The sequence below is a fragment of the Amblyomma maculatum genome, chromosome 4, assembly GCF_055883805.1.
Source record: "Amblyomma maculatum isolate TAMU_Amacu chromosome 4, ASM5588380v1, whole genome shotgun sequence".
Lineage (NCBI taxonomy): Eukaryota > Metazoa > Arthropoda > Arachnida > Ixodida > Ixodidae > Amblyomma > Amblyomma maculatum.
The window spans coordinates 163,183,315-163,210,011 of record NC_139347.1 but is presented as its reverse complement, the minus strand read 5'-3'; the positions used below and the strand labels follow the sequence as shown (position 1 = coordinate 163,210,011).

Below are 26,697 nucleotides of genomic sequence, written 5' to 3'. Positions count from 1 at the left end.
ACTGGACCCTCTGTTTGCGGAAGAAATGTAACACTTTTACCGAGCCCTATCTTCCACACCATGCCAGTCCATTCGCTCAGCATTTTAGCTTCGATGATACCTCGGCATCAGAATTTCTTTTTAACCTGCAAAGTAATGCTAGGTCAGCGTCGCTGTTCTTGGAGTTTATGCATTTGACCATTTGGAGAATTGTATGCGTAGCGAGTGCTACCCAATGGTAGGCCATTGTTTTTCATTTCAAGAGTTATAACATCATTTTTAAAACATTCATGTATCTAATGAGCAAACTATGTAACAAACGGATGGACTCCTTGTAAGATAAAGAAGGAGCCAGCAGTCACTGATACCAATAAAAGCGCAGCGAATATGTTGGTATTTAACGTTGTAATAACCTAATGTAATCATGATATATCTAGAAAATATCAACCGCATGAGACTGAAAGGGTGTGGTTGCTTTTTTTTGTTGATTTCTAGGCGATTGCCGCCACGATAAAATGTTGGTCAAAACTGATTAACGCCGAAAAACTGCAAAACGATTTCCTCGCTCTCTGTGTCTGTTACTTGAATTATATGAAAGGTTTCTTATTTTATTACGATTGCATGATTTCATCGTGACATCATGCTCAACAGAACCAGAGGCAAAAAGAAATGCTGTACGTGCTTGTGAACGTGACACACGATTGCTAGGGCGCTGGATTGCCGCGTACCTGGTTTCATCGATGATGTTAATCCAGTCCTGACCAACGAGCGAGCATTGTACGTAGACCGCCATTACGACCAGTCCCATGGCCTCGTAAGACTTAAATCTAGAACGGGAGAATAGCACAAAGACCAGGTTGCAATCACTCGGTGAACATGACAATTATTGTGTAAACACGGTTGTCCAAACCTCTCTCCAAAGAGAGGTTAACGCTCTACAAGAAAGTGTTGTCTTCCTTCACACAAGATAGAAAAAATACCAATATACATTACTGAGTCTTCGATCTCTTTCTATACAGTAGCTAGTATAAAATGCTAGAACATACATGAAAATAACTAATCCTAGCAATTACATGATTACATGAGTAGACAAGCGCCGCGAAATATCCCAGCACGTTGCTTCCGACATAGTGCTGAAGTCTGCTACAAAGCTGTAAGAAAGTCATCCTAGGCACAGAAAGGCAACCGTAGCATCTCACAAGTGAAAGTCTAATAATAAGCGAGACCAGCTGGAGCTATCATTGCAAGATGAGCAAAAATCCTAGAGAAGGAATGGGAGGTAAAAAAAGAGCGCAGCTCAACCGAGCACAGATCACACAGAAAGCGAAGCTTGCTTCGAAGATTTGTCAAACTGTTACAAGGAAATATTTTTAGTTGTAATCGACAAACAAGTGGGACCGCTAGATAAACGAAGTCATGCTCCGCTGCGAGCCGGAGAGAGTTACTAAGGCTACTGCACACACCCACTGTGAAAGCCGAGTATGTACTATCCCTGAAAACAGAAGCCGTCAAGACAATCAAAGTTCTAAAACTAACACAAAGATTTTATCCCGCAGAGCTAAGTACAAGTCAATTGTAATAACACCTCTAAAAGAAAGTCCTGGCAATTAGAAAGTAGCTCACCTGCACTAGCATTGAGATTTCCCTCCTGAAGTTCTTTTTTCAATTTTCCAGTTTTCCCGTTCGTGTTTCAGTTCTCTTGTTCACACGCGGTTTGTTGCGGATACTACACTTCTTGTGCCCAGGTATGCTTGTACTCTGCCCTGTCAGCTGTTTATATAATACTACCAGATGAGAGGAATGACCTGGCGATAAAGCCTGCTTCAGTACAAAAATTACGGCATGCTACACATATTTAGCAGCGACGCTGGGTTGACCCGGCCCTATTTGCTCCGCAGAAAGCAAGCGCCGAAACTACAGAACGTGAGATGCGTCATGAGGATTTGCGGTACGCGCCGCTAAAACCGAAGCTAGACAGCAAAAGTGCTCAAGGTTCTATATTTGTGCGTGCCGCACAAAAAGGCGAGAAAGACATCAAATATGGAACGAGGACAGCTCAGAAACGGACAAACACAGGAGACGCGACACAAAGAACGCTGGCTTCGTTCCAGGTATGAATCAACAGTTAGTCCAACACCAGGATTTATAGAAAACATCACATGAAAAGCAAAACCGCAAGCGCTACTAACATTTCTTCGGCATTTCAAGAAATTGAAATTGGCTACAGTTCGTATTTCTTGGGTTCGAAGTCTTTCGCCAAGCGCCTTGAAGCTTTTTATATCGTCGTCTTGCCAGTCCACTTTGTACTGGAGGCTTTAGATGATAAGCTGATGAGCAGGAATATCAGCAACAGTTTCCACTGGAAGTGACATTACATTGCTAGCAAATATTTCTTTCGCTTAGGCGATACTTCAAAACACGAAAGTTATAAATTCTTTGTCAGGACTTAGTAGTAGTCTCCGTATTTATTGAAATATAGCATAGCCGATATTACACTAGCATATCAGTGGCCTAATGCGATGAACATAAAATTATTATAGAGAAATGAAAAATCATTTATACACGCACTCATTTCTTATTGCGCTTCGATTATTTATATACCACATGTCGATCTTTCGAGTTGTGTTTTTATAGCAATGGAAGCAGCTACATCAATAAATAATGCCGTCTCATTTGTTTCTGCGTGATAGTGGACATAGCCACATTTGGGAATAGGAATTAATTTCCATATTTGTATTAAAGAGGGGCATTTTCTCAGTGGTACTCAATGTGTTAGCGTTATTGCCCGCTATACAGCAAGAACAGAATGCTAGCGTTTTGGATATCGCGGTATGGATCGGCAACAAGCCTAGCACACACACACACAAAAAGATTTATTTGGCATAGCTTTCTTGGTGTGTGCTACCCTTTGCTGCGCCGACAGATGACACAGCCGTATGTAAAAAACTTCCCTATTTAACGATGTGTCTTTTTTTTTTTTTCTGTCATTCTCTCCTGCTAGTGGCGACGTTATCGTTTGTAATATTTACGATCGAAGCAGCAGGATTGATAATCAGTTGTTGGTTGCGAGAATGGATGAAACTTTGAACTGATTTCTCACAAATACCGCACATTGGTGGCTTCTAAATGCACTACAAGAGTTCTGGATGCGCGCGCTAATAGGCAAAGCCATTATATAGGTAATAAAATCGGTCACTATTAACTCACCCCAACCTTTTAATTTCCTCGTATTTTACGTGGTAGGCGTCCGTCTGGCTCGAGTTCTGTGGCGTTACCTGGAAGCTGCGAACGGTAAACCGAGAGATTATTAGAGACACAGTTTCATTTGGCGTTTTATTGGTTGGAATAGGGAACATATTAACGCGAATTTTGAAAAGTAGTAGATGAGCAGCATTGGGGGGGGGGGGGGGGGGGAAGAAGGGTGGCTGCTGCTGGCCCCACGGGGCTCCACAAGGAAATATGTACAGGTTAGCCACTGCCGCAGGAGGCGTTGGTTAGCCTGCCACCGGATTTCCGTCTATTGAAGGCCGTCATTGCTCCCGCTACCGTTTCGGTGGTAGACAATGGCTTTGCGGCGCGTGTCTTTCTCACCCTCTTCTTTTTCTTTCTTCTCCATTTTCTCTTCTGTCCGCACGAGGCAGAGGAGTTGGCTCAGCTACAGAGCCAGTAGCAAGCCCGTGCATTTTCTTTTCCTTCTTCCTTCAGTCGCAGCAACAATGAACAGCATTTATTAAAACATTTACCAAGTTTTAAAATGTATATGTGGTGATTGGCCCAGACGAAGTCGTGTTATATTGACGAAATGTTAATTGGCTCGGCTTGCGAACTAAGGGCCAACCCTAGTTTCAGCCTATTTTAGTCCAGCAAGTTTCAGACAGCGGACTGTCTTTCTAAAGGGTAGAATATATATATATACAGGGTGTCACACAACTTTCCCGATTATCTATTTTATTCCAACAGTTTCGGACGGTGGACCGTCCTTCTTCAAGGTAGAATTGAGAATTCTACCTTGAAGAAGGACGGTCCACCGTCCGAAACTGTTGGAATAAAATAGATAATCGGGAAAGTTGTGTGACACCCTGTTTGAATTTAACTCTGGCCCATTAGTAACAAGCAATCCATGTCTATATATATATATATATATATATATGCATTCTCTCCTGACAAATGCTACATATGGTATCACTTTATTCGCCATTCGGATAAAATTGGGTTGTAGAGAGACCGGAAGGATGTCATACGAGTTAGTTGGGTTAACATGAGTAAATTATTAGTGCTAATATTCTCTCGCTGAGGTGTGGTAGTCTCACCTTCGACGTTTTGTGGGGCGAAATGGCAACAGTTCATATTAGGAGGGGGTATTAAATAACCACTCGTTCTAGACACTTGCGGGGGGTACCAAACGATTCGTCTCGACAAGATCTATGTCAAATGAGGTTGCGATTAGGGAGTGGTGAAATTCCTCCGACAGATTAGGGAGTGGTGAAATTCAGGTGCTTCTTATTCCCATAGATGGCACCTTACACGTTGCCAATGTGAGCGGCATCTGGACATATAGTAATACGTTTCAGCCATGAAACTCCTCATATGCGTACAAACGGCCCAGTGGGAAGCACTTTAGATGTTGCGTTTTACCACTTCGTCGATCGGGTTAGAAATTAGAGGGTTGGCAAAATGTATTTCATCGCAAACCCTTCCAGTCGCCCCCGCACAATGTTTGCATTAGTTAAAAAGGTTGTTGTTGATAATGACAGTGAAAGCGTTGAAGATGAAGAAGATAGTGCTGAAAGTGATTGCGGTGTTTGAAGACATTGGTGCAATTGTGAGTATAAAATTTGATTCCAACAAGTCGACACAGAGTGATACTTCATACTACGGTGTAATCTCAAATGCTGTAATCTCTTAACAAAACCCCCGAGCTAACACTCTTGCACGTCAACGTATACCAAATGACGTTTTTTGATGTGAAATAGTGATCACCCCTGCAATTTGCCTTGTGGGAGTAAACAAATTACGCAGCGAGCATCCTTCATCCTTCAAGGTAGTGCCGACAAAAGAAAGTGCTGGCTTGCAACTATGCTGGTAATCTGATATAAACTTCTTCAGGATCTGTTGAGCTGTAACCTATACTAACCGGAGAAGCGTTCTTATTTTAGGTCAATGAAGTGAACTGAAATCACTAGCACCTGTCGCATAAGATTGTTATGAAGTGGCGGATGGCTGGCGAAGCCCATTTTGCGCTACTCGATATGATGGTTTCCGCCAGGGATGAATTTTTATTTCGTAAACGCACTAAGCATCAGATGCAACGAGGGTGGTCTCGACATGAACCACTCTACACATCTTGCGGTAGGAATGCTTTCATAATCGCTGCCGTGTTGGTCGCCAGAAGTAATCTTAAAATTCCAGGACCCCACCGTCGCACCCTGTTGCCCTTGATCATGTAAGCAGGCCTCCACCTACGCCGTCCGATCGCACTTTTGAACAGAAAGCACACTTTCGCAATAAAACAAGTGCTTCGATAAAAATGGCGGGCACTCTGATTCACTGCGCGGCCAGACAAATAAGTCTATTTGCATGACTCGATCGGTTACGGTTCGGATTAAACTCTTGGTATCATTATTTAAGGTTTACTCCTGTTCATTGCGCCCAAAATTTCAAAGATGCATCGTCTACGTGGGACGCTGTAATGGAAGGTTCCTTGCCATTTTTACTAACACGGGCTTTTCACCACACACTTGCCTCGCAAGGCACAAGAGCGCCTTGCGTTTCGCCTCCATAAAACTTTTTATGCCGCGACAAGCATCTAATATACGCCCCCGGCTCACTTGCTGAGTAAATAAGCACCGAGCAACCGTAGTTCATTGCTATAGTTTTCTCAGGTAATTTTGAGGCCGCAGTAGCCAGAAGAGCGGTTATGGAGGCAAAAATCGGCTTTCGATGGCACTTCATTGATTGTAATATATAGAGACTGGGTTTTAGGCAAATGCCACTCTCTTTATTACAACATATGCGCACCATTTTGTACATATGAGCACGAATTATGTGTAGACAATACATTTAATACTATTGTTTTATAGTGTCCACATATGCTTACTTTGAATTTTCTTACCTACATTTTAGTGAATGTGGGGTCTAAAATGCCCTTTTTTGTCTACAATAGCCCTGATGCACCATGCCATCCAACAAGTAGTAGAAAATGCTGACAACCTAATTTTTGATATATAGTTGCAGCTTGCAGAATTTTGCTGTAAAAGCGGTAATCTACCGAATTGCACCGCATTTTGGAAAGTGTTTTAAGTGCGGTATGCGCTCGTTTGATTAAATGCCAGTTGATTAGCACAGAAACCAAGTGCAAAATGTTGCATAAACTAGCTACAACCAGTTTAACTGGTAAAAATTTCAACGTGACTAATCTGATATTTGAGAATGTTTCAGTGGAAAGCTCTCAGTGGTGCGTGCATACAATGATACATTTGTGCCCTGATGTCAACAATGTTTAGCGAGACTCGTTTAACGCTTGCATGAGGATCACTCTTTCAGCGTCCCTTCCACGCTATATTGCCTCGACCCGTCGATTGGATTGTTCCCTTCACACTTCAGATTACGTAAGTTCACGCTAACACCACCGCTAATGAAAGCAACAGAAGCGCTGAGGCCCCACTCTCATGATTTTCATATTTGGGCAAGGATTTATACCAGGCGTACCAGCCATGTCAAATCGAAAACCTTCCAAGAGCGCACTCATTCGACAGTGGACTACTGGTACCATACGCTACACTGCAGATGGCGATCGATGCACTCTTCTGTCAACCATGCGCTAGCTAAGTGGGTAAAAAAATAGTAGTGTTACATTTTAATCATTGCGTTTACCAGGAAATCGTGAAGCATTAACTCCACTGCAGCCATTTGGTATAGTTTATTTCGTCACGTACCTTGACTTCAAACAAACTGTGCATGTTGTTCCATAATGGCTTATTAAGAAATAGCGTTAATGGCTCGTTCGCTTGGAAAGCCCTATCCGTACCTCAGTTTGAGAGGAAGTTTCAAGAACGAGTTGACAACGTGTCGGGTGAAATACGCATGGGATTTCGTATCAGAAATTGTGAAACAACTGTCCTTTTGCAACTTTCGCTGTGACTTCATACCATTTTGCTACCCACTTAGCATGAACCTGTTAACGAAATGGAAAGTTAATTTTTGACAGGAGTTCAAACTGGTGGGTTGTAACTTCCCATTGTGCGCCGTTAATTGTAATGTGTACGTGTCCACCCATAAGTCGACAGATACTGCGCCTTCGTTTCCTCAAAACCCAACTTAAACAAAATTTTAGGCCCTATCCCGTCTAAGCCAAAGATGTACCTTGGACTTCCTCCTCCTAACTTTGATTTGAACGGCGTTATACCCGAAATGTTCGCCTTTTCACGCCATAGACAATTTATCCTGCTATGACCTTAAACTTTTTTACCTTATGTAACAGATTCCCGTGACATTTCCGCAGAGTTATCGTGAGGAGAATGTATTGTCTGAACCAGTACAAAAATATAAAACCAGAGGACAAGAAACAAATTTTGAGCACCAGAAGATATTGATCTTAACTTCAGCTTTAGGAACGATAGGATTGCTTCATACTCTGACTAATGCTAGGTCTTTGTGGCTGCAAACATTTCGTAGAAAAGGTGCATGGATGGTAAATTTATTTTACAGTTCAAACAGAAGTATTGAAGTATGACCTGCCATCGCAATCCGCACAGCAAAAAAAAACTGCCTCGAACCTATTAGTGAAGAAATTCTCGGGAGCATACGTGACTATAGCGCTGTGATTCCTGGTTTTGGTCTAAGTAGATTAAAGAACGGATGAGAAAGGACGGTTTCATTTTCATTTATTTCCTAGCTGGTAAGCTTGAAGCCATTTAGAAGAAAAGGCCTTTCCGTTTATGCTCAAGGCCTTTGGACAGGACCAAAAGGAAATCGATAGCCCACTTTTTTAGTCAATCCTTGAAAGTTTTGTACCCAAACCATGCTGAATAAAGAAGGGTTTTGTTTCTTTTACACGGATGTAGCAGCCTATATAATCGTGCGTCTGATAAAGACGCTCTTCCCGCAGATCGTCCACCTTTCCTTGGACAGATAATTCCCTTCATCGAGCTTGTAAACACTGAAAGGATTTCAACAATGTTGACAAATTTATTGAATCAGTCATTGCAAGATGTGTTATGAAAGCTCCTTCTCGCGGGTGTTCCTTGAAATAGCAGCTCCCACGAGTATGTTTCCCACTAAATCCTCTCAAGAAACGCAGCCGGGATGTCATGACTGCTACAACTGTCACCTTTCTGCATAAAAGCCATCATAGACCGCTTTACAGGCAACGAAGTGCTTCAGTGAGGAGGGCTGAAGCAGCCCTCTCTCAAGACACCCTCGAAACAGATTTGGTATACTGATGCGACAATTTGACTTCTCTCGCGACCACACGATACTAAAATAAGGTTTGTAATGCATACTATCCTCACTAACAAAATTGGACTAATTGAGAATGAACAAATAGCAATGAATCACTGCTCTTCCTCGTATAAAAATAGCCGAAAGATTCACTCGAAGTTGCAGTCCAACTTAGACGAAAACAACGGGTTTTAAGTGCTTGGTCTTCCAGATTAATTGCTGGCTACAATATTCTAAGGTATATACCGAAGAATAAAGGCATCGGATGTTTCAAATTGCAAGCCCGCTTGTTTAACATTCGTTGATAATCAGTGCTTCTTTTTAGTCTACAACCTTCTACCGGGTAAGACGGCACATTACGTAGAGTCCATTACCCAGCGGATGGCGCTCGTGTGCTAATGCCTTTTCTATTTTAGCAGTTATTTCTATATGGACGGTGTTTATCATGGCCCATCAGTGGATGTACGTAGGACCGTGCCAAACAAATTATTTTTACCGCCTATTTATTGTCAAGCAGCAATGTAACGCAGCTATTTCTCACAACACGCCTTTCGGGTGTCCCAGTTGTTCTAATGACAAGTACTATTATAAGGTGACGTGGCTGCAGATGCTTAGATTCACTAGCTAAGCGTTTTACATAAATTGCATGTTGGGCATTTCTATCGCCATCAATTGTCTCTAGATCTGAAGCTGATACTTGTGGCTGGTAGTTCCACCCTGATGCGTCCGATTTACTGCCACTGTTAGCCGTTGTACCAGGCAGTAAACACTCTTCACTTGATAGAGCACATCCGAGGTTTCCAGTACCGCGTCCTCGCTTTGGAACTTCCTAGCCGAACGCTGCCCACTTCAATGACAGAGCCGGCCCCACTTCGCCCAACTCCGCCCGTCAACTGCATTAGTAACCTGCGTTAACGGGACCTCTCTATCTTCGGTGGTAGCAGCGACATAAATGTCGACGATTGGCTTTCCGCCTACGAAAGGGTTAGCCATCACAACTGGGATGATGGGACTCCGTTGTTTCCAACGGTAGCAGCGACAAAAATGTCGACGATTATCTGTCCGCCTACGAACGGGTGAATCATCACAATTAGGATGATGATCGCGAGCTCAACAGCGTCATACGCTGCATGAGAGAAGTTGCCTATATGTGGTTCAGAACCGACGAGTCGGACTCCGCATGACTGACCTTCACAGCCAAATCTTTTGAAATCTTCGGCGGCCCCGTCGTTCGCAAACTCCGCGCGAAACATCGTCTTGGGTCGAGAGCGTAGCTGACTGGTGCAAAGATCACTATTTATATTGAGTATGTCGTTGACATGGAGTCCACCTGTTAACCCGACCATTACCGCTGCAGATAAATGCAATGTCCTTAAGACTCCCACCAAGGAGGATATATAAAAACTTCTGGAGTGGAGGTGATGTCCAAAAAGTGACGCCAACGTGCCGCCACCTTGGGGTGGGCAAAACATACGGGCGGCCACATTCACGGCCGCAGCCGCAGTCATGCGCGCGGCCCATTTACGGATATTTTTTTTACTGCATGGCAACGCCCCTTGGTTTAATGTTCGTGTCATCATCATCATCAGCCTGATTATACCCACTGCAGGGCGAAGGCCTCTCCCATATTTCTCCACTTAACCCAGTTTTGTGCTAGTTGCATCCACTTGACCCCTGCGAACTTCTTAATCTCATCCGCCCACCGAACTTTCTGCCGCCCCCTGCTACGCTTTCCTTCCCTTGGATTCCAGTTTGTTACCCTCAGCGACCATCGGTTATCCTCTCTTCGCACTACATTCCTGCCCATGTCCATTTCTTCTTCTTATATTCCACTAGAATGTCGGTAACTTGAGTTATTTCTCTGACCCACTCTGCACGCTTTCTATCTCTTAATGTTACCCCTACCATTTTTCTTTCCATAGCCCCTGGGTTGTCCTCAACTTAAGTAGAACTCTCTTGGTTAGCCTCCACGTTTCAGTCCAATGTTGGTGTATGGCGTCCTGAATGGTTCCTGAGCATATTAGTAGCGTTTAGCGCTAATTAATTGCAGCTAATTGCAATATGGTGAATAAATATTAAAATGCATGCTATAGCTACAAGTCGTAATCGTTGGATAGGTTATGCCAAGTCCAACAGCACTGGACTAGCTGCACGTTTTAATTACTTAACGCTAATTGCGCGAATTAATTACTGCTAATGGCATAGTGGTACTAAATATTAAAATAGATGCTATAGCTTCAAGTCGTATATTGTTGGATAGCTTATGCTACGTCCAACAGCCTTTAACCAGAACCACGTTTTTCATTATTTACCGCTAATTGCGCTAATTAAGTATTGCTAGCTGCATAATTGTGAATAAATAAATAAATACATGCTATAGCTGCAAGTCGTATATTGTTGGATAGCTTATGCCAAGTCCAACAGCACTAGACTAGCTGCATGTTTTAATTAATTACCTTTCATTGCGCTGAATAATTACTGCTAATTGTAATGATATTAGTTTAGTACATATATACTCAATATAAGCTATACCACGATATATGAATTCAATGAAAAGCATTCAATTCAGGTTTATTCACAACTAATTAGCGGTAATTAATTAAGACGTGCAGTTAGTCTAGAGCACTAGTACTCAGCATAAGCTATCCAACGATATATGACTTGTAGCCAATGCATGTGTTTTAACATTTATGGACAATTATGTAATTAGGATAATTATTTAGGAATTAAGTCAAGCCAGTGCACTTACACTCGACATATGCTGTCTAACGACATATGACTCAATGATGTGTGAAATTTAAAGTTCATTAGCAGTTAATTAATTTGCCGTGTTTAATTAAGACTTGCAATTAATTAGAACATACTTAGCGGGTAGCCCACAACATTGCATTAGAACTTAAAAATCTTTTAGGCACTTGAAACACACTGGCGACGCCCGCAAACAGCGCTTCCAAGCGCTTGGCAGGCCAATTCCCGCCCACCACAAGATGGCTGCCGCAGGGTTCACCCCAGCTCATTGGCCGATATAGAGGGCTTCCACTCCAGCAGTTTTTTATATCCTCCTTGGCTCCCCCAACAGTCAAGTCGCTCTGTGACCTGTGTCAAAGCTTGACGAACTGGGCAACGAACTTGTTTTGATTTGCCGGCAGCATGACGCTTCGCTCGGTGGACGGGTCGAGGGTGGGAGCCATCTGGCCTATCCACAGAAATCAAGGCTTTTGTGCATGAAGACGTGGCTTTACATCTCAGTATGCTACCATCTGTATCGGAGTAGCCGTCCGTTCTTTCTCTGAAGCTGCGCCACGCAATCCAGCGACAGACCTGAGCAGCCCTCCTAATTCCGGTGCTCTACTAGATCCTGTCACGGCCTCATTGGCGTTTTGCTGCGCCTACATTTCATCCCCATCTTCGCTGATTCGCTAATTACGCTCCAGCATTCACGTCAGCCCCGTGTTCAGGTAAAGTGTTACACATATGCCGAAGTCGCTTCTCGTCCACCCCCTGCGTCGGCATATGTCGGTGCTTCGCTCCGCGAGCATTCGGCACAGAGCTTTTGATCATCCTCTGCCCCTGACCTACTCTCCATGGTACATATCCGTCAGCAGGCCTATGTGGTATGCTTGCAGCATCTTTGGACACACTGCACGCTGCTTCCGCATATCAATGGCCGTTGGAGCCGCATCTCAATGGCCGTTGGAGCGCGCCCTTAGCTCAACATATCAAGTGTCTGATCCTACGGACATCCTCCTCGTTCGCCTTTACCACATACCCGCTCCATTTCCCCCATGAGGCGACGACCTTCTGCCGAGCCGGAGAGCTAATCACCAGAGTTCGCGAAACCTGAATCGCGTATTCGACGGAGTGCAAAGTCCTCCTCTTTCTCCGGCTAATATTGTTGCCGCCATGGCTGATGATGCTTATACTCGCGCTCGTCGACAACGGCACCACCGTATCTGTCTTAAGCCAAAGCTTCTGCCGCTCCTTCCTAAATGTGATTACGCCTATCGCAATGCTATCGCTTCGTAGTGCATTAGGTCTAAAAATATACAGCCGCCAGCATTCTGTAGTGCTTACGTCATCATTGCTGGTTCCTTGTACTTTATCGAACTCATCGTCGCCTTCGTACAATGCTGCTGTAATGACGTGACTCCGGAAAACATAGAACATTATTAACGTTTTATATACATCTGTATAGAATGAAACCCGAAGATTAAGTTCAGTGATTCTAGCCTAGCACTTGGCTCTCCATATGTGAATATTACCAAAAGAGCATAAAAAAAATTCTAAATTCTCGCATCCCAGTAACCAAAGGTTTTTGCGGAAGCTTTTCGATGCCTTTTAGTCAGTCACTTGTAACAATGCGAAAATTTACTGACGACATGTGAAGACTCGCACTGCAATGCACTCACCCACTGGGAACCCATCGCCTGCAGAGGTGCCACCACAGAAACACTGCCGCAGCCACCATGGACGGAGCGGAGTACGCGGTCCAAGTGAAATAGTTGAGCGTCGTGGCTTGCGTGTACGTCCTGCGTCCACGTGAGTCCGAAAAATGACTGCGTCATTTTCGTCAAAAGATAATAAACTGCGAACGTGAAAGCTTCTTAAAGCAATCTTTAAATAAAGTAATGACAATTCAATATGCGTTGCTTCTGTCACTAAACTCGTTTAAGTGCAGTGAGTGGTGTAAAAAGCAAAGCACACTCGAATATCTCCATGTTTGCCTGGTACAGGTAATAAATATACAGTTAATTTTTTTCTGTGTTCGTTCAATTTGCAGTCATCTTTCCTTGATTTGGTCCACTGGATTCTCTCCCTTCTGGCCATGTACGTCAACGACGCTCATTCCAACTGGGACCAGGTTCCTCCCTTCGCAACCTACGCGTACAATACTGCGATACAGACCACCACTGGATTCTCTCGCTTCTTTGGTTCTTCCCTTCGAAACCTACGCGTACAATACTGCGATACAGACCACCACTGCATTCTCTCCCTTCTTTAAAGAATGGAGAAGATCCAGTGGTGGTCTGTATCGTAGTATTGTACGCGTAGGTTGCCAAGGGAAGAACCTGGTCCCAGTTGGAATGAGTGTCGTTGACCTACATGGCCAGCATGTCACTCAAAGTATGGTTAAAGCGTTCGGTCAGGCCATTCGTCTGAGGGTGGTAGGAAGTTCCGGTACGGTGAATGATGCAGCATTCTTTCCGTAGGGCCTCAAGAGCTTCGGACAAAAAAACTCGTCCGCAGTCACTGAGTATTTCCTTCGGAGTCTCGTGGCGAAGAATCAAGTTGCTGAGAAGAAACAAAGCAACGTCTCTTGCGGAGGCAGAGGGTAACGGTTATGTTTCAGTGTAGCGAGTAAGATTGTCTACTGCCACGAAAATCCACCGGTTTCCAGCGGGAGTAGTAGGAAGAGGTCCACAGAGATCTACGACAACGCGGTCAAACGGACGAGCAGGACAGGGTAACGGCTGCAACGAAACAGTGGAGTTCTGAGGAGTTTTTCGGCGTTGGCAAGATTTGCAAGCGCGCACAAAATGTAGCACAGGAGAAGCCCATGGACTGTGTGATGGCTGTATGACGACCCGGTGAAGCATCTCGTCCACGTTATCAGCAATGACTTGGCGCTCAAAGGCCTACACGCGATAAGGACGCTGTCGTAAATGTGCGTTTGTACCAGTGTCGATTGTGTGCGTAACGACAGACGTGTGGCCCAGAGCAGTGTGAGCAAGGTCGAAGGCAGAAGTGAAGCTCCTTAGAAGGGCAGCAAGTTGATCGCGTTGCGCGGGTGGAAGATCTGCGTCCATAGCTTGTTGAAGAACATCGGGTAGTGTCGAAGCGGACGCTATATGGCAAGAGCTGAGAACATTCACGTCTAATGGAGTAGGCGTGGCAGGAAGAGTATTTATAAGCGCCGTATCAAATTCTTCAATGAGACCAAGACACTCACCGCGTAGCAGGACGGATGGGCACGAAAATGTATTCGAGACGTACATTGCACTAAGACCACCTTCGAACTTGAGAACTGTAAATGGAAGCAGGAGGCACGGATGGCGTGGAGCAGCATCGGAAGGTGGGAACAAGACTGTCGAAGTAGTAACACTTTCACAGGAGAGTGGAACGAGGGCAGCAGAAAATGGAGGAATGTCAGTGTCTTTGGCAACAAGGAGTTTTGCAGACCGGCAGGGACGTCACGCAATACAGTATCACACACAGGAAAAAAGGCAACTTCCGCGCGGGCGCAGTCAATAACGGCACAATGAGTGGAAAGGAAATCGTAGCCCAGGATGATGTCGTGTGAGCAGTGCGCAAGTACAATATACTCGATGATGTATAAGACGTCTTGGATGAAAACGCGGGGCGTACGCGCTGCTGAGGGATAAATGCGCTGGGATGAGGCGGTGCGAAGCGAAAAGTCGGACAGTGCGGTGGCCACCTTGTGAAAACGGCGGGAAAGAGGTTCACTGATAACACATACGCAGCGCCTGTGTCAACAAGAGCGATTATTGCGACACCGTCGACAAACACTTGTATTACCTTAGCGGCAGAAGACGGAGGACTTGAAGAGTTCGAATCAAGCGCAGTTCTTGCCCCGGGAACTTCGACTGTTAGTTTCCCTCAATAGCGCCGGTAGAACGCCGAAAGCGTTGATGGTGAACGGCGACGAGAGGAGGATGATCGGCGCGATGTATACGTTTGATTGTCTCGAGAAACGAAGTCGGAACCGGGTTAAGTTCTTGGCGAGGGCTGGTCGGTGTCGCACGAGTAGTTCCAGGGGTCAGGGCGAGAAGGCGGAAGGCGTTGGCGGCAAAGGCGTGCCACAGGGCCCGGCAGCCCGCAAGGTTAGCAGATGCAGATTGGCCGGTTTTCCGCGGCACGTCAAGGGTCCGTTGGGCGTTGGCGTACCCTTGAAATAGGGACATGGAATGCAGACCCAGGCAAAGGTGAACAATGGTTGGAAGTGGCAGCATGGCAGAAAACAGGTGCAGTTGGCATTAGCGGCTTGGCCGTAACTTGGGTGTATGTCAGTGGCGCCGTTACTTGCACCTACACAGGGCTTGGTGGCAGCACAGGTCTGGGCGGGAGCCCGGGGCTGGGCGGAAGGACATCAGCGTTGTGGTCTTGCACGACACGCCGTATGGGAGGGGCCAAAGATGGAGCCATGTCAGGAACAAGGCGACCAGTATCTTGCAATTGAGGGATCAGGGATAGCTGGCGGGCGACCTCTTCGCGAACGAAGGCTTTGATCTGTTGAATCAAAGGGCTGTCTTGTGATGAAGTAGAACCGCCCAGTGCTAGTGTAGAGAGGGTTTCGTCTATAACCCTGGACCGCCGGGTAGAAGCGCGCTGCTTTCGAAGCTCGTCGTAGCTCTTACAAAAGTTTAATCACGTCACTGACGGTGGCAGGATTTTTCACTCAGAGCATCTGACACGCGTCTTCGGAGATACCGTTCAGGATGTTTCCGATCTTAACCGCTTCAGACATTAGTGGGTCCACACATTTGCACAGGTCAACGATGTCTTCTATATAACTTATGAATGACTCTTCTTCATGCTGAGTGCGCTCACGCAAGTGTTGTTCTGCTCGGAGCTTGTGAACTGCAGGCCGGCCGAACACGTCTGCAAAATTCTTAATTGCAGACAAAGATGGCAGGTCTGCCTCGTGGTTGCGAAACCAGAGGATTTCGCGTCGGTCAGGTAAAATAGTCGTTACTTAGCTTGATAGTGTTGTCCAATCTGTTGTAACTGCTGATACGCTCATACGCCGACAACCAGTCAGCGACGTCTTGGTCGGCCGTGTCACTGAAGAGGCATGGATCACGCTGTCGTAGAACGCCAGAAAACAGGACCGTAGTTGGGATGGGCGGCGATGTCGAGGTGGTCTCGTCCGGAATGGTGGAAGCAGAGGGCAATGGGCGGCTTCTGAGTTCCAGGGTGACTGGGAACGTACCCCGCACCTCTACCTATTGTAGGAGTGTGTCTATTAAGTAATCCCAAATGGTCCAGCCGCTCAGGAGGAACTCGCAGCGGAGCGTCAGGCAGGGTGAACCAGCAAGGCAGCGACCAACTTCTTTCGTCCTCGAGTGGGCCAGCACGAGATGCATCACACTGGCTATGATGACGAAGATTACCACACTACACGTGTTACGATTAACAGGGTGACATATAGTTCAGTTCAGTTCTGTCGTTCAGTCGTGTCCGACTCTTCGTGACCCTATGGACCATGTCACGCCACGCTTTCCGGTCTCTCGCTATCTTCCTAACATCACATAACTTCATCTGCAGTGCCTCGAGGATGCCATCTAACTATCGCGTTCGCTGCCTACCCCTTCTCTGGCGACCCTCAACCTTTCCCAACACTACGGTGCACATTATCGAGATGACGACGACGCGCTAGTGTGGTGTTGTGAAGAAGACGACGCTCAGGAAGCTGGGGTCGTTCTGGTGGTGTGTGCGTGTGACAGTAACTAGCATTCAACCCTGTGTACGATTCCCTTAACATTTGGTGGAGGTGCTGGGTATCGTTTGCAATACCTCTCGCACTATACAAATACCAGTACCTCTGGTACTATAGAAATACATTTCAAAGATTAATAAAAAGCAATCTCAGAAAAGTCTGGGCATTCATAACAATAAAGAGCACTAGTCCAAATACCTTCAATAATAATGATGAGCCTGCTTGATTCATTAATCATAGCAACTGATATCAACGCATATTTTCAATATTTTTTTTTTCAGAAGACAATTTAGAGGTGAATAGTTTTGCTAGCAAAACAGAATGTTCCATTGATGATGTCTCAATGAGAAGCTGTTCTTAACCTTACTGTACCTAAACACGAAGAGCTGTGGCCCCGATGGCATCCCTAATACGTTTTACACCGTTATTCTCTTTGGACTAGCCGTTATCTGACTATTATCTTCCAGAAAACGCTATCATCCGCCACTGTTCCGCGTACCTGGAAACTTGCAAATATTATTCCATTTTTTTAAATCGAAATTCCTCAGATATTATCCACCTGTCGCCCAATATCCTTTACTTCGCAGTCATGCAAGTTACTTGAACACATAATTCATAAGCACATTTCAGAATTACTTGGCGCTAACAACATTTTGTGTAAAAATTAGCATGATTTTCGGCGCGGGTTTTGCATCACTTCTCAACTTGTTGAATTCACACATGACATTGATAGTTCCCTTGATATCTGCTCTCAGGTTGACGCTTTATTTATCGATCTAGCGAAAGCCTTCAACACTGTTTTTCACACTAAACTTCTTTGTCAGCTGAATGTAATACTTCATTATCCCTCACTAGTGAATTGGGTGTCACGTTTTCGTTCTTATCGGAAGCAATACGTCACTTTCAACTTGTGTTCATCTGAAACTGCTGACATATCATACGGCATGCCACATGAATCGATGCTGGGGCCGCTGCTATTCTTATTATACATGAATGATTTACCACAAAATATTTTTTTCTAAAATACGCTTATATCCAGATGATTACGTAGTGTATGGATCAATTAACTCACCTGATGATGACGAGCGACTGAATGCTTCATTTTCGTCATTCTGCTAATGGTGAGAAACATGGCGAATGCCAAAACAATTTCGTAAATCTGTCTGCATGTCATTTAGTAACAGAGCAGCCCCATTATCTCCCTGTTATTCATTCAATGGCGAATCTTTGAAGCGGATGTCTGAATACAAATATTTAGGTGTTCTGTTTACTTCTGACTTGTGTTCAAAACACATTAACACAATATGCAACAATGCATTGCGGAGGCTGGGGTACCTGAAATGGTCTCTTTCTGTTGCCCCTCAATAATCTAAATTGGTTACTTACAAAGCTTTAATCCGTCCACATTTAGAGCATGGGTCAATAATTTGCAATCCTCGTAAACAAACCGACATCAATAAGCTTGAGCCGGTACAAAGGAAATTGGTGCAGTTTATGCGCCGAATGTATGATAGGAACTTCTCTCCATCATCTGCTATTCCTGACCTAAATCTTTCTCTGTTGAATACTATTCACCAAAATGAGTGTTTAAAATATTGTTACAATATTGTTAATTCATGTCGTTTTGCACTATTGAATCAATACCTATAGTTTTCAAAGCCTTCATCTACAAGGAACTACCATTCATTGAATGTGTCGCTGGAAATTCCTGATCATGTTGTTTATTGTTATGTTGTATGATCTTGGCTGTTTGGCTGTTGATCGTTTGATTGCGGCTAACTCCTGACTCTACCGCTAATTCATTGTACTGCTTGCTTGCTTGCTGTTTGCAGTTGATTATGCTGTACGTTTCCCCACTCCTGCAATAGCCCCTGATGGGGCTGCAGTATATGTAAATAAATAAACAAATAAATAAGGATGGTAAACAATGTTGTCGCGGCGTGCTTTAAGAATTGAGGGCCCCTACAGCATGCTCGTATATTTACGTTATTCACATTCAATTGGCCTATCCTCTGGTCTTGTCGACTAATGGCTTTTTCTGTCTCTGAATTACAAACTAGTGGGGAAATTTTGGCAGTAGAACTACTTGTCTTGTATCGAAGCGACAGTGGGCACACATTTTGTTCTTAGACAAGGAGACGAGTGTGTGAAGGTTATTTGATACCGTTTCTTTAATCTGGAAAGCAGACGTTGTGCCTCCTGCCATATACTAATGTAATCCAAATCTTTAATGCAACGCCTGGGGCAGTGTGGTATTTCGATGTAACCCGGTGGGTGCCATTCATTTTATTTATTACTTTACAAATGCCACTTCATCGCACGCAATACACGACATATCATTTAGTAGAAGCGTTTGCTTCATGGAAACAAAAGTAGCAGATCATCAAGTACCAAATATCAAAACACTTAAAAAAGCTTCATACGAAATATTAGGAGATTGTCATTCGAGATTGTCGTGATGCACGAAAAACATTATTTTCTGCTTTAGAAAATAATCGAATCATCCTGCGGAATACTTAAGTGAAACACCTATAAAAAATATATTTACCTAATTAGTTGGATAATAAATAAAAACCACCACATGCCGCTAAATACAGATTTCAATTTCTACTGTGAGGGTTCTATTACTATGTCTGAGGAGCGCTACAAAATGCGAAATTATGACCTGCAGCTTGGGGGCCTTCATTGAGTAACTGCACCGGTAAAGATCTAAGGAACTAAAAAAACATCGACATTTTGTTCGTATTTAAAAACTCAAATCGGCCTATGTCGAGAAGAAAAAGGATACTGAATGCAATGTAGCAAGACATGGTAGTCCAAGTCCAGCTCAAAGACATCTTTTGTAATGCGCTTCACTAACCAGTGGCGTAGTAATTCGAGACACATATCCCACACTGTACGCACGTAATGAATATCAGTAGACATACACTTTTTCCTTCACCTTCTGCTGTAACCTGGATGGTAACATTCGCACCTTAAGAATACATTGTGTCATTCCTTAACCGCGGAGTGTTAACGACGTCAGCTGCATCGAGCCGAGCTCATTTCGAGAATAAGAACTCCCCTAGTGCATAAAAATATGCAACCACAGGCAGAGGCGAGCAGGCGAGCGCAGCAGAGTCGTTGCGGGGAGAGGTAAACGGTGCAGAAAGTATGCATGTTGGGCTAGCGGATCGGATGCCGACTCGGAGCAATGCCCCCTAGACGAGTTGGCATCATTTACAGATCCAAATGACAGCTCCGAGTATGAAATGCGTGCGATGAGAAAAGTGTTAAAGCACACAATAATAATAATAATAATAATAATAATAATAATAATAATAATAATAATAATAATAATAATAATAATAATAATAATAATAATAATAATAATAATAATAATATTGATGTTTATTGCCAGCTTGTAGATGATACAGTATGGTTCAGGCCCGCCAAAGCCAACAAGAGGCTTGAGAGACTGGGCCCGGCAGTTACGACCAAGACTACAAAAAAAGCCATAGATATAGCAACGCTTCTCGTTACACCCAACCAAAATAATAACTGACATGATAATATTTATACTCTCTTCGCACTAGTCATAATTAGCACACTTACAAAATGGTACCCATCCTAATCCTATTTTCCTGGTTATTTCCCTTTCATGATTCAGATCAACTGTCCAAGGTATAGATATTCGCCTTCCACTTCCAGTGCTTCGCTACCTATTGTATGTTTCAGTTGATTCCAGTGGCTGTTGAACATATGCCAAGTCTTCGTTTTGGGCCTGCCTTTCTTGCTTTTCCTATTTAGGTCACCAATTATTCTCGGCGATTCATCCCCTGCGTTACTTCGCTAGGTGATGTCATGAGGGAATCGCAGTTACTCAGGTGTTTTCAGTCAACCTCATTCCAAGCCTCTAAATAATTCCTATAAACAACTTGTGAATAGTACTAGGAAGATCGTGTCTCCTTGCCTAACACTTTTGCTCCTGGCAATTTAAATATTTTATTTATGTTGAGCTATAGTTGCTGCGCAGCCACCATAGATATCTCACAGTGCTTACACGTACGACTTATCTACACCCTGATTTCGCTATATCTGCATGGTTGGCAAAACAATTAGTGAACCATAAAGAGAGTGAAAGCAAAAAGTGAATTTAAGAAATGCAAATATTCTGGATTGCTTAGAAAGCGCCTAATATTGTCTCAGTTTTCAGGCAACGCCATGCGGCTCAAGGAAAAACAATCAAGTGCAAAAACGACAATTTGAAAACAATCTACTCAAAAAGCACCGTTTTAAAGGCGCGTCTAACTCGGCCATTAATCGGATCAGCACACCTTAATAGCGTCTGCAAATTTTATGGATTCCAAATTGTCAACAATACCTCAAGTTTTGATTCAGGCTGTTTAGTAAGGACTTGACAGCAAGGATAAACATTTGCTACTCCTCCACGGAAGGAGAAGCGACGCCAATGAATAAGACACTGCCACTTACTGGCGCAAAAAATGGAGGAGGTAGTAGCCCTGCTGGGAGCCTCTCGAGGTGCCCCCGCTGCCGATGTTAGACCCGTACACGACGGCCGCCATCATGGCCTTGAACAGCGTGTTGCGCTGGTCCCTGGACATGTCAGAATAAGAAACACCTTGAGCTTTTCTGCGCTGAACCATACTGCCTATAAACGAGAAAAAGAAGCTACACCAGATTAGGAATGAAAAGAAATAAGTGTTATATTTTACGGGCATAACATAAATGCATGTCTGCTTCAAGAAGTAATAAATGAAGATTCCTTCTCAAAACAAAACCAGTACTAAATGAATCCGTCATCTTAAAAGACAACCATCTCAACATCTTCGCAAACATTCGTGAGTATACACTACGGAAAAACGTATGAATATTGTTGGCGATAACAGGGTCATTCAGCGATGGCATGTACTTTAACATAGTGAGGTACCTCACTATAAGCTATGCTTGACAGCGACTATATTTTTTACTTTAGATAGTGAAAAGTTTAATTCCTCCACTTACTCTTGTTCTTCCTTTTCAAGAAATATTGCATTTGCTGAACAGAATACGGAATAGTCAAAGAACCAGTGGTTTCTTGCTATGCTGTGGGAATAATAGCTGCATACTATGCAGCTTCAAGGGCTGCAGTTTTAGCGACATTAGAAGGAGTGTTTAGCAAAATAGTACATTCTGTGTTCGATTACACTTGAAAGGTACCTGGGATGGAGCGTTTGAGAGGGATCGCACTCTACATAAATAATCACACTGTCACAGTGTACAGTGTACATCATCCCATGAAGGCATGGGCAGCAGTACCAGGAGCTCGCTAAGCGGCATCCTTAATGCTTAAGCTTCTTAGGGATTCTTAGGTAACTCCGTCTCTTAGGAGCTTGACGCCTGAAGTGCTATTGACGTGTACGAGATCCACAAGGCTTCAACTAGAGATGAAATATTAGTAAAAAAATTGTGATTTGTGAATTATATTTATACAATTGTTCATAATTAGGTGGTTGGAAGTTAGTGTATAGATAATCATTACGCTTTATTAGGGGCAGTTAGTAATCGCTAACAGCTAAGATTTATTTATTTATTTTTAAAAGCTATTATTAAAATAGAGTCCAAGGGAAGGAAAGCGTAGCAGGGGCGGCAGAAAGTTAGGTGGGCGGATGAGATTAAGAAGTTCGCAGGGGTTAAGTGGATGCAGCTAGCACAGCACCGGGTTAAGTGGAGAAATATAGGAGAGGCCTTCGCCCTGCAGTGGGTATAATCAGGCTGATGATGATGATGACAAAAATAGAGAGTAAAGGTCAGCCGCAACAAGCATCCTACGCATACGAATTGACAATGCGCTCGGATATTCTGCGTATCTTAATTTGAATTAAGGATAGCATGACGGAGTTGGATGTTTGTGAAATTTAATATTTGCAGAGAATGGATAGCCTGAGAAGTTTGGGCCGTAGAGCAAAACAGATTGCCGTAATAGTTCAGATTAGGTGCGCTGGTGGAGTAGCTATCCCTGGATTTAACGCGGAAGACTAAGAGAGTTGGTTGGGTTCAAAGCTGTAATTGGAGTTAACAAATCGGGCTGATTATATTGTCACGTAGGGGTGAGTGACAAGGTCGACGACACAAATGAAGGGTCGATGATTGCACTGAAGAAACTCTTTATTGGGCTGACTTGCGCCCGCAAAAGAACTAAGTAACTCGGCGGCGGCGATAGCAACAAACGTGCTCGTCGGTTGTCGGACAAAGAATGCTCGTCACACTCGTCAACGCTCAATATAAAGGCTGCACAGAACAATCTAGACAACGTCGCAAACAGCTACCAGCACGGGCTGGAACATTGTGGAAAGACACTCGAGTGGCCGGAACCTTCGAGACAGATCTCGGCGCATCTTGCGCTACAACAAAGTTGATAAAAGTGCGACTCGCGACATCGAACATTACCAAACAAAGATTACGGAACTGATACGCGGTCCAGAGTCAGAGTGATAAGCTTGTATGCCGGCGGCTGTTAAAAAACAACAAATACTCTTTTGAAGGTTTCGCGGCATTACTCCCCTCTTAAAAAAACTTCGCCTCGATGTTCCAAAACAAAGAAACTTAAACACTGCAAAGTTTAAACACCACTGATTCTTTAGCGCGCGTAATATGGCTTCAGTCGTACAACATGTACAATTTCTGGGCGTGCGCGTTGCCGTTGTAATGCTGACTTTCCGTCGGGAATGACTTCATGGTCCAGTGGTACGACGTGGCGAAGAATTTTGTATGGCCCAAAGTATCGACGCAACAACTTTTCACTTAATCCGCGACGGCGAATTGGTGTCCAAACCCACACTTGGTCTCCTGGATTGTACTCTGCGTGGCGTCGTCGTAAATTGTATCGTCGGCTTTCGGTGCGCTGTTGGTCTTTAATACGCAGCCGTGCGAGTCGTCGGGCTTCCTCTGCACGCTGCAGGTAGGCGGCGACGTAAAGGTTGTCTTCGCTGGTTACGTGCGGCAGCATTACGTCGAGCGTCGTCGTGGGCTCCCTGCCGTACACAAGCTTAAACGGGGTCGCTCTGGTCGTCTCCTGGACTACCGTGTTATACGCGAAGATCACGTACGGCAAGATGGCGTTCCAGGTCTTGTGTTCAGCGTCGATGTACATAGCGATCATGTCCGCGATCGTTTTGTTCAGGCGCTCTGTAAGGCCACTGGTCTGGGTAAGGTACGCAGTTGTTCGTCGATGGCTTGTGTGACTGTATTCCAGGATGGCTTGAGTCAACTCTGCCGTAAACGCCGTTCCCCTGTCCGTGATGAGCACTTCTGGGGCGCCGTGTGGCAAGAGAATTTGTTCGACAAAAACTTTGGCGACTTCTGCCGCGGTACCATTCATTTGGTAGCGCTCTTGCTTCGGCGTAACGGGTAAGGTAGTCAGTGGCCCCGATGATCCACTTGTTACCCATAGACACAGATGGAAAGGGGCCGAGGAGATCCATCCCAATTTGTTGAAGGAGCAGGATTGGGGGCGGAATCGGGTTTAGTAGTCTTGCTGGTCTGATTGGCGGCGTCTTGCGTCGTTGGCACACACGACACGTCTTCACGTAGTGGGCACCTTCGGCAGGCAGTCGCGGCCAGTAATACTTCTCCTGGATTCGACGCAACGAGCGTGCAAATCCGAGGTGGCCTGCTGTGGGCTCATCGTGCAACGCCTGCAGAATTTCTTGCCGAAGGGTTTTAGGCCCTACGAGAAGCTGCGTGGTCTTGTTGGGTGCGACGTTCTTCACGAGGAGGCCATTGCTTAACGTGAAGGATGAAAAATGTCGCCTGAACACACCAGGAGGGGAAGCGGTCTCTGCTTCCAAGTAATCGGCTAGCGCTTTCAGCTCAGGGTCTGATCACTGTTGTGCTGCGGAACTACTGGCGCTTACCGGTCCCAAAAAGGCGTCGTCGTCATCGCCCTTCGGGGGAGCATCTATGGCTCCGCGGGATAAGCAGTCTGCTTCGGAATGCTTCCGGCCCGACTTAAAGACTACAGTCATGTCAAATTCTTGAAGTCGTAGGCTCCATCTGGCAAGGCGGCCGGAAGGATCTTTCAAATTAGCCAGCCAGCAGAGCGCGTGATGGTCGCTTACCACCTTGAATGGTCGGCCGTATAGGTATGGACGAAACTTAGAAGTGGCCCAGATGATTGCAAGGCACTCCTTCTCGGTCGTCGAGTAATTGACTTCGGCTTTTGTGAGGGACCTGCTAGCGTAGGCGATTACTTTGTCCTGTCCGGCACTCTTCTGGACGAGAACGGCTCCTAGGCCCACGCTGCTCGCGTCTGTGTGAATTTCGGTCTCGGCGTTTTCATCAAAGTGGCGAAGTACAGGAGGGCATTGCAGGCGGCGCGTAAGTTCGTCGAAGGCTTCTCCTTGCGGCGCTTCCCATTTAAAAGGTACGTCAGCCTTTGTAAGCTGCGTCAACGGTTCGGCGATCCGCGAAAAGTTTCTGACAAATCGTCGATAATAAGCGCACAGCCCAAGGATTCGGCGCACAGCTTTCGGGTCGGCAGGCGGTGGGAATTGTGCGATTGCAGCTGTTTTCTCCGGGTTTGGGCGAATACCGTCCTTGCTAACGATGTGACCTAGGAACCGGAGTAGTTCGTAGGCGACGTGACACTTCTCTGCTTTTAGCATTCGTCCCGGTGACTTGATGGCTTCCAGCACTGTCTGTAGTCGTTTTAGGTGGTCTTCAAAGTTTGACGAGAAGACAAAAACGTCGTCCAAATATACCAAACAAATTTGTCACTTCAAGCCTGCCAGGACTGTGTCCATTACTCGTTGAAACGTGGCTGGTGCGGAGCAGAGGCCAAAGCATCACCTTGAACTCATAAAGGCCGCCCGGTGTGATGAATGCGGTCTTCCGCTCTTCAGGTCCATCGATGAGAAGTACCTTGCATTGCAGAGCCGGTCGAGAGTGTCGTCAATGCCGGGAAGCGGGTAGACATCCTTTTTCGTTATGCTATTCAAGCGGCGGTAATCAATGCAAAAGCAAAGTGTTCTGTCTTTCTTCTTGACCAAAACGACTGATGCCACCCAGGGCTGTTTGATGGCTGGATTACGTCATCACGCAGCATTTCCTCAACTTGATTGCGAATGGCCTGCCGTTCTCGCGGCGATACACAATAAGGGCTTTTGCGCAAAGGTCGGTCGTGTTCGTCCGTTATAATGCGGTGCTTGGCCAGTGGTGTTTGTCGTACCTTCGATGATGACGAGAAGCATTCCCTGTAGTTTCGAAGAAGACTGCGAATCTGGTTTTTCCTGCTGTGGGTCAATACTGGGTTGATGTGGGCTGACGGAATTGGTCCGGTGCGTCTTTCAGTGGTTGGTCGTGTAGGGCGAAAACGTCTTTGAGGTCCATGCCTAAAATAACGCCACGGGAACACGGCTGCAAGACCACAAAGCTGGTGGGGTAAGTACGCCCATTTATTGTTATTCTTGCAGTACATCGTCCCGGTGGAGTAATCAGGTTGCCACCTGCGGTGCGAATCAGCGGGTCATCCCAAGAGGTTGTAACGTTCCTGAGATAGGAGGCTAACGGTCCACTGATGACTGAATAGGCAGCTCCGGTGTCTACAAGGGCAGTGACTCTGCGACCGTCGATATCAACTTTAAGGTCACTTGTTCGCGTCCTCGCATTGCACGTGGGCCTTAGTGTCCGATCTCGGCTTCGTCGTTTCTTCAGGTCATGGCTGGGGCATACCGTTGTTACTTCGCTGGGCGGCGGTGTCTGCTTGCACTCTGGTCGTGTCGTCGTCGATGTCGTCGTGTGGAGCGGCGATGAAATGGTTGCGTCGTCGTTAGTGGTCGTCG

At 45.2% G+C, this 26,697-nt stretch overlaps 1 protein-coding gene across 1 annotated transcript in view; it reads right to left on the bottom strand.

The window, feature by feature from the left end:
• Positions 1–26,697, bottom strand: part of LOC146193393 (Na(+)/citrate cotransporter-like) — a 63,812-nt gene that overhangs the window by 16,896 nt on the left and 20,219 nt on the right. The window contains exons 5-8 of the mRNA XM_084600538.1: positions 21,350–21,472; positions 12,828–12,947; positions 3,187–3,261; positions 708–806 (exon numbers count right to left, since the gene is read on the bottom strand). Coding sequence (XP_084456664.1) covers positions 708–806; positions 3,187–3,261; positions 12,828–12,947; positions 21,350–21,472 — 417 coding nt within the window. The remainder of the gene's footprint in view (positions 1–707; positions 807–3,186; positions 3,262–12,827; positions 12,948–21,349; positions 21,473–26,697) is intronic.